Genomic DNA, 9195 nt, shown 5'->3' on the forward strand with positions numbered 1-9195 from the left:
TTCAGCATGTCTTTGGGTAGTTCTTCAGGTTGGTTGCTTTATATTTTAGTTGTAACTCAAGTTTGGGCCTGTGAGGAGGTGTGTGTAACATCCACCTACTCTTCCACCACCTTGGATCCCTGTTTTCTCTTCTTAGTACTCTAGGGTTTTAATATATCTTTTAGGTTAGTGCAACTCAGGCATTTTCTACCAAAGCACCATAGCAAAGAATAAGTCACTGACCCAGCAGTTGCAGTAGAAAGGACAGTCATAGCCCAAAAGACTCCCTGTAATATCAAGATATATCTTGGGTTAGTCAACCCCATAATACTGTGCATTTATTTTAATATAAAATAATGCTCTAAATTGCTTACCAATAACATTCCATTTCCCTAAATATTTGAGTAAAGTCATCCCACTAGGAAGAGGCATAACAATTCGCCAATGGCTTCCCAACTTCCTGGTCCCTCCACCCCAGTTTTAGAAACTTAATGCTTTCTGATCAAAATTAATCATTCAGGAGACAATGTATTGCTGAAGATTATTGAGGATGGTAAGTACGTAACAGGGAGAGTGAGTGGGTCAGTGTAAATGTACTCCTTTCAAGATCTAAAGCTTCTGAACTTAAAAGGAAATGTGGAGTCATATTCTTTTTATTATGTCCCATGAAATTAAATTAAATGCCACACAATTATGAAAATAAAACAAAATAAATTAAAACTACTTTAGGGCAGTTTTTATTTATTTTTGTATTAAATGTATTGGGGTGACACTGATTAATAAGATTATATAGGTTGGAAGCACACATTTCTGTATGTATAATCTATATATTGCATTGGTTTTTATTGCATTTTAACATATAAATAAAAAGCAATGCTATATATGTTGGATTGGATTCACTGATTTGACTTGAATGTCATTGAAATAAATCAAAGTTAGATTTTTAAGCTATATTGAAATATCAGCCACATCAATAGCTTTTTCTTCTTAACTCAGCTCCCCTGTATGTGACAAAATTGGATAATATGTAAACTAACTAATCTAGCCAACTTTTATTTAGGTGTACCAGGTTTGGCCTATGAGGACATCCTCTGACATTCAAACATAAGCACATTTAGAGGAAATAGTTCCAGAATTTCTTGTAATGAGCAATATAGGGGCATATATAAGAAGTCGTCTATGGCATTGTAAACTTAAGAAGGGTCCTTGTAAAAAAAAAAAAAAGATTTTTTACTACAACCAAAAAACCACTCATATGTCCATAAAAGCAATGATGAAAACACTTACCCAAAGAAAATTCTGTAATTACTTTTAGTGACAAAAGTGTTAGCACTTCTATTGGTGAGAGAACAGCCCACCAAATCAATCCTGTCAGTCGTTGCTCTAGATATAATGACTGTATTAATTAACTTTTACAACTTTCAGGAAAAATTAATTTGTAAATTGATGCTTAAATATTTTTATTGTTCTTCAGTTACATTTGTCCCACTCATCTCCCCGTTGCTCACCTGTACCCTATACCCCCCACTCCCACAGCCAATCCCCCCATATTGTCCATGCCCATGAGTCCTCTATTCATGTTCCTTTGCTTACCCCTTTCCCTTTTTTCTCCCATTACTCCTGTCCCCATCTCCTCTGGTCACTGTGAGTTTGTTCTTTATTTCCAAGTCTCTGGTTCTATTTTGCTCATTTTTGTTGTTGTTGTTGTTGTTATTGTTATTGTTGTTGATTAGGTTCCACTTACAGGTGAGATCATATGGTATTTGTCTTTCACTGACTGGCTTATTTCACTTAGCATAATGCTCTCCAGTTCCATCCATGAGGCTGAAATTTTTCAAAAAAGGTCTCCATGAAGATCTTGTAGCTCTGTGACTTACATCATTTTTAATAAAACTATTTGAAACATAGTGATTTTATTATAAATTCCATGCAAAAAGCCATGGATTATAAATCATACAGGATATACAGTAGGTGAATGACTTATGAACATTTTTTTTGCATCTTATAGGAAGAAATTAACTACATTTCAATCAGAACATAATATAAGCATAACTAAAATGTACTTGTTAACATATGAGATCCACTCAATATTTCCTTTAATTCTAAAAATAATACTATCACTCAAATGATGTTTACTATGTAACAAGTGCTTCCATAGCTCTTTTTATGTACTGCCTATTTTATTCCATTTATGTGTTATTATGCTACTTTATTAAACATGTACAGGTCTATGCACTACTAAAATGATTTTACAGCCTCACATCTACCCATGAGTCACATGCAGCTAGTATAAAACTATTGCAATAGTCTTATCTGATAGTCACGGAATTTAGTAACATTAATTTAAAATCTATATTAAGCTTTAAGAAATGGCCCCTTTGATAGAGGATTGGATAAAGAAGATGTGGTACATATATACTATGAAATACTACTCACCCATAAGAAAAGATGAACTTCTGACATTTGCAACAACATGGATGGACCTTGAGAACATCCATGGACTTTGACTCTGGGTGGTGGGCACACAATGCAGTGTACATGTCAGGTATGAAGAAATGTGCGCTTAAAACCTGTATGATCTTAAAACCAATGTTACCCCAATAAATTATTTTTAAATAATTACTTAATCTTAAAAATAGCCATTATAAGGAGAAAAGATTTAAAGGAACTGATATTTCTAACCCCAAGTTCCCATTATAATCAGTGAATACAAACCTTAAGAAATCACAATTAAATTAAAATAGTTGTCACAAGTTTTAAATTTGTGATTATTTTTAAATTCTCCTGAAAATTAACAAAGAATTATGGAAGGTGGTAACTGCTTTTAAAATAATCTGTACAATTAAGACAAACATTGGCTAATGACTTAAAATGACAGATCTCATTATATATAAATTGCATAAAGTCAATATATCCTTATGTTAGTGAAATTAAGATTTTCTAAAATTAAACTTGACCCAATCTCATTTTTCTTTTCTGTTGTTTTAAGGCACTTTAAGGCCTTAAAGACCAAATTCCCATATACATGATGCTTTACCATGATGAAAATATGACTAGATATTTTTAAGAAGTTAACATATTGGATTTCAAATTCACAAGGGTCTGAGTTCAAATTCTTGTGGTCATCTCTCAATAACTCTGCCTTGTCAAGTTACTCAGACATTCTGATAATAATTTGTATTTTATGAAAAATAAATGTATCATAGGGTCTATTGCTTGAGTCATTGTAAAGGCATTTTCAAAAGCAGTACCTCGATAAATCATGTTGGCTATAATCATTACTCTTTTGCTTTTACTATAGTGTCAAGCAAATGTTTACTGTTTAAATTCTTAGAAGTAATAGGTGATGAATAAAAACTAATAGCTGATTTAGCCAATGATGAAAGAAGTCTAGAATCAAGTCTAGAAACATTAATACTAAGGTAATTAATTTTATTAAGTAACCTAATTTAAATCAGCAACCATATAAAGAATATACACCATGAATTTTTGGCAAATACAAATCTCCACCTTTCAAAATATCTTTTAAAGTCACTTAAAACACATTATATAATTGATCTTTGCATCATATTAGCTGCAGAATATATAATGGTTTGTGGTGGGCATTTTCATTTACCCTTCATGACTTTTTCCATCCTGCTGCCCCAGAAGGCTGGCCTTTATATAATTCATTAACAGACATTCTTGCTTTCTGTCACAGCTTTGGTTTGATCAAGAATGGGCACCAGCCATAGATTTAAGAGAAATCAGAATAAGGCTGGCATGATTGTCTTTCCCTACTAAAGAACAGAGCTCCTTGTTGGTAGCTTTTTCTTACAGTTTAGCATTCTCCAGGTTCTACTTAAAACTCCTTCTCCTTATCCCTTTAGGTCAAGAGGTGGAATTTCCATCACATGAATTGTGTAACAGTGATCAAAGCCTGCTCCCTTATTTGTAAATAGTCCCCTCATAAAGATTTTCTCAAGTATCCCAATTTTGGAGTACCATCTGTTTTGGGGGGTTTTTTTAAGATTTTATTTACTTATTTTTATTTTTTTTCATTTTTTTCTTTCTTTTAAATGTATTTATTTATTTTTATTCAGTTACAATTGTCTGCATTTTCTCCCCTTCCCTCCACCCCACCCCAGCCAGTGTATTTAGAGAGAGGAGAAGGGAAGGAGAAAGAGAGGGAGAGAAATATCAATGTGTGGTTGCCTCTTGCATGTCCCCTCTTGGGGACCTGGCCTGCAACTCAGGCATGTGCCCCAGTTGGGAATCAAACTAGTGACCCTTTGGTTTACAGCCTGTGCTCAATCCACTGAGCTACACCAGCCAGGGCTGGGGTTTTTTGGTTTGTTTGTTTGTTTTGGATTTCGTTTTGCTGGGACTCTGGACACTGAAATCCACCCATCACAGTGACACTGACAAAATAAGAGCAAATCTTCAAATAAGCTTTTGTTTGTGGGTTCTGCTGCCCCTACTTTGTTTAGAAACACACTATGCAATAATAAAACTCAAAACACATCCAACTTCTGCAAGACTTTTCTAGTGAACATCCTCTTGACTGCTGCCTTCACTTCATTGTTCTTTAGGCTGTAGATTATAGGGTTTAACATAGGAGTGATGACAGTGTAGGACAATGACACTAATTTTTTGCTCTCTGGGGACTGGTTGGATTTGGGCCGTAAGTAGGTCAAGCTGGCTGTTCCATAGAAAAGGGATACCACAATGAGATGTGATGAACAAGTGGAGAATGCCTTCTGGCGACCAGTAGCTGATGGCATCCTTAGGATGGTTGTGATAATACGGGTGTAGGAGACCAAAATGAGGGAAAAGGGAAACATAATAAACAGTAGTGTGGAAGCAAGGGCTTGCATTTCATACATGTTTGTATCCTGAGAGACTAGTTTCAACACTGGGGGACCATCACAAAAAAAGTGGTCCACAGTGTTTGGCCCACAGAAAGGAAGGGCCATCATCCATGCAGTCTGTAGCATAGAGACAGGAACACCGGAAATCCAAGAGCCTACAGCCATCCACAAGCATAAAGACCTATTCATTATGACTGAATATCGAAGAGGGTTACAGATGGCCACAAAGCGATCATAAGCCATCATGGAGAGGAGGAAACATTCAGAGCTGCCAAAGAAGAAGAAAAAGTACATCTGGGTACCACAGCCTATAAAAGAGATGATTTTCCTTGGTGACAGCAGATCTACCAACATCTTCGGCACCATGACCAAGGTGAAACAGACTTCGAGAAGTGATAGGTTTCGGAGAAAGAAGTACATGGGTGTCTGAAGAGCAGGATCCACACTGGTAACTGTGACAATAAGGAAGTTGCCCAACAAAGTGACTGTGTAGATGACCAGGAACAAAGCAAAGAGGGAAACTTGCATCTCAAGGTTGTTAGTCAAACCGAGAAGAATAAACTCAGTGACTCTGGTATGATTTTCACAAATCATATCTTAGACTAGTTTCTCTCTAAAAGTCAAAGTATGTGCATCAAAGGGTAGTCTTAGAATATAAATATAATTTCAAAAATATCAATAAAATCCACACGTATATCTCTGCTTTCAGCTGTCTTACCATTCTATTTTTCTGAAGCAGAGAAAATGTTTATAATAATATACAATCAAGGGAAAATAAATATTTTACATGAGTCTTATTAATTGCTTATCACCTAGGTGAGTTTTTCCTCTCAACAGTAGTCATAGTCTGCAGTTCCTATTCTTCATTAGAGGCATGCTATTTTTCCAGAATTAAGTAGAAAGAGTTAGACAGAAAATAATCAAAATAGAATCATCTACTAATTTTAATATTATTTTATTTTAAATTATTGTTACATTAAAAAACAAATCCAGGATGCAAAAAAAATAAGTTATGGGGTAGCTTGACTTTTCTAATGCTTGATTATGTAAAAGTTTCTACTGAATGAGGTGTATTTAACACCATTATATGTATATATGGGAGAAACAGTAAATAAAGATAAATAAACAAATAAATATAACATATAATGATTTTGGTGCTTTCTTGTCTTCATTGGACAGCTAATTTATGTGACTTTTGATATTGTCTCTTGAACCATACATAATTTGACTTTACTAGGCCCCTATTTCTTATTATAAATATAGTCATATCATTTGAGTTGGACTTTAAAAAACACTGAACAAAGATGACCTACAAAAAAGAAATCTTCTTTCTAGCACTATGTTAATTCCCATCCATCAGAATAGTTCTGCTTCCAGCTGTGCTGTGACTTTGTTAAATTAACATTTATTAGATAAAGCCCAGGAGTGTACGATGGTAAGCCACAGTTCAACAAAAGACCACAAGGGAAAGTGAAATAGCATTTATTACTCCTGGCTCCTGGAAGAGCTACATGGAACACCTCAAGGGGCCTTATGGGGAAGTAAAGTCCAGGTGCAGAACAGGACCTGGGGTTCATGCTTTGTAGGACTGAGGATGAAGTACTTTGGAGTTCCCTGGCTAAGGATGGATTGGTCAATTCTAACCCAAAAAAACAGGGTTTGGTATGCTTCCCACAAGTTTTATCCAAGGGATACACAAATGGGAAGACCCTGGGAGGCAAAGGAGATTGTTTATCACAGGGGCAGTTGAGGAAGTCATGTCAGAAATTTAACATTTCCTAATGACTTTGCAGGCTGCTATGTAGTGTATGCACTCAAGGGAGGGGCTAATGTCAGCACAAGGCCCCTATAGGTTCCTTGGCTACAAAAAAAATGGATGCCAAGTCAGCATTATCATGCAGTAGTTAGCTGAACTCTGAACAGAGTCAATTATGTCCAAACTGCATGGTCAGAAGTGGAAGCTAGTCATTTTCTTCCTTTCTTTTTTTAAGGGGGGAGGGGGAGGGGGCTGATATCTCATTGTGGTTTTAATTTGAATTTCTCTGATGATTAATGATATTAAGCATCTTTTCATATGTCTATTTTCCACCTGTATGTCATATTTTTTACAAATACAGTTGTTCCATTTTCCCACTTTCCCCTGCCCCACCCACCCCCACCTCCCACCCTCCATCCAAGCTAGTCATTTTCAATCATGTGCCTGGTAAAAAGTCCTGCCATAAGGTACTAATTCAACTGTTATAAGCTCAAACACTATCCCTTATTTAGAGTAAATTATTTTAACTAAAAGTGGAATTATACAAATATTTTCTGTATAGGCCTACTTAGCAATAGCATATCAAATGTTACAATCACAGAAACCTATGTTGAAAAAAATTATTCATAATGCTACATTGGAACTAAAACAAATGGTTTCTCATTTTTTCAAATGTTGGGGTAAGGTAAATATTGGATCAATTATTTTATAATACATTTTTCAAATATATTCAGAAACTTTATTTTATAATCAAAATGATATTTAAAATAGATTTGCCCTCTGGAAGTAAAAAACTAAAAACTTACAGCCTATAGATCCATACTGAAACAAGTGGCCCATATTTTAATTCTACTCTATAAATATGTGCTTTGGTAAAATCTCACCTGTTTGTTTACTGGAAGTTCTCAAACCAATGTCCACAATAGAAAAAGGAAAGGGACTCTGGTGATCCCAAGGTATCATGCCTTTAGAAGTCTCAGAATGCTAGGTAACAGATGTTTTAATGATTATGACCATTACCCTCTCATTACAATTGGCAAAACCTGCTTCAATACCATTTTCATCATCAGTAATAGCAACAACAATATTATTATTTCTGGTATATTTAGCAAAACATAATAAAATGCTTTATATGCATTATAGTGCTCACTGGCATTTTACAACAATTCTAAACTTGTTATGCCTCTAAAAATACTCCATCATCTGTCTTGAGGAAAAAAAATATAACACTTGATGAAGGTATTGAGAACATATTGCAGGCTAATAATTTTCTGTGCATTGCTAAAAAACTCAACCACCACTGCTTCTCAGAGTTCTGCTACTTATGTGGCACAAAGCAATGGCTGGTCCTTCCCTGAATGATCAAGGTCTATTGTAAAACTAGAAGTTTATAGTGTCACAAATCGTACCTCTAAATATTCTCTGTCTTTCGAGATCCTAAAAAACCCTACTGACATCCTTTAGAGGATATACTTTGCATATATCCTCTAAAGAAGGAGATTCATCAGCAATGACGTTGCGATAACTACCACAAATCTATACTGAAGTCTTTTTTTTTAATTTGCTAACTGTGGTTGAGTTGCATTAATACTACATAATTCTACAGAATTTTACTGTTTTTACATATTGCATGGTATTTTGATAATTTAATGATATTTACTTAAGTCCTAATTTAGTTGGCTATGTCCTAATAAGGCCAAAGAGTTTTTTCACTTTCCATTAAGCAGGCCACCTTCAACCTTTTCTGAGAAATTAGACCTTACCTCTCATTTCAGCCAGCTTTCTTGAAGTATGTGTTTTTTCATAAAAATGATTATAGATCAATCCAATTATATCACCAGTATTTGGAGTAAAACCTGAAGCGGACATCATCACTAAGTTTCTCTAACTGAAACAGCACTCTAATAACCATAAGTATAAATTAGTAAAAATTAGAGAACAAATAATCAATATCTGAACTGAAAATACTCTATATGGTTAAAATCCAAAGCATTTCTTAAATCAAACTATTGTTTTCCTGATACTCTTTTCCTCAACATTTCAAGGGCCTCATTTTTTTACTTTAATAAAACATAGTTGTTCCTTTTTCCATAATTAAACAAGCTTCCATATTAATTTTTCCTATATAGTTTTGTTGACACAGATACACAGATAAAACTAGGTTTTTAAAAAACTGAGTAAAATAAATTATAAAGAAATATATAATAAAATAAAAATAAAAAAGAATTTATAACCAAGAAAAGAAATATATGAATATATCTTACCAGATAAGACCCCATATTTCTTCTTTAATTAGAAGTTTAATAATTTTTTTAAATATAAGTAATATTTTATAAGAACTGTGAATTGAGCTCTTGATTTTCTCAAATCTTCAGAATTAAGCAAATGACTTTGGCAAACTAATCTGTTTTGCCTTCATAATAAATGGCTGATATAGGTTAGTAATAATATTTAAAAGTGTGACTGGCCTTGGGGAAATAATCCCTGGGACTTTAAAGGGATTACCATTAATTAAACAACTATTTTTATTTCATAAGGGGGAATGCAGAATTTTGATGGAATGGTCTATATTTTCTTTAAGTCATAACAACTACAATTTAATATGTATTT

General features: G+C 34.1%; 1 protein-coding gene across 2 annotated transcripts; it reads right to left on the minus strand.

Moving 5' to 3' along the window:
* Window positions 1-746: 746 nt before the first annotated feature.
* Window positions 747-8963, minus strand: OR10A7 (olfactory receptor family 10 subfamily A member 7). 2 transcript variants are annotated; one of them, XR_008426526.1, is made up of 3 exons: window positions 8850-8963; window positions 2416-5706; window positions 747-1803 (listed from the first exon to the last, which is right to left on the minus strand). XR_008426526.1 is itself a non-coding variant. In XM_024575907.3 (2 exons), exon 2 carries the CDS (start codon window positions 5421-5423, stop codon window positions 4473-4475), a length of 951 nt encoding a protein of 316 aa, XP_024431675.1. In that variant the 5' UTR covers window positions 5424-5706; window positions 8850-8963; the 3' UTR covers window positions 747-4472. The 2 variants fall into 2 exon arrangements, 1 of the variants encoding a protein (XP_024431675.1); XM_024575907.3 differs by having other exon boundaries at window positions 747-5706.
* Between the last annotated feature and the right edge of the window lie 232 nt (window positions 8964-9195).

The sequence above is a fragment of the Desmodus rotundus genome, chromosome 3 (assembly GCF_022682495.2).
Source record: "Desmodus rotundus isolate HL8 chromosome 3, HLdesRot8A.1, whole genome shotgun sequence".
In the NCBI taxonomy this organism is placed as follows: domain Eukaryota; kingdom Metazoa; phylum Chordata; class Mammalia; order Chiroptera; family Phyllostomidae; genus Desmodus; species Desmodus rotundus.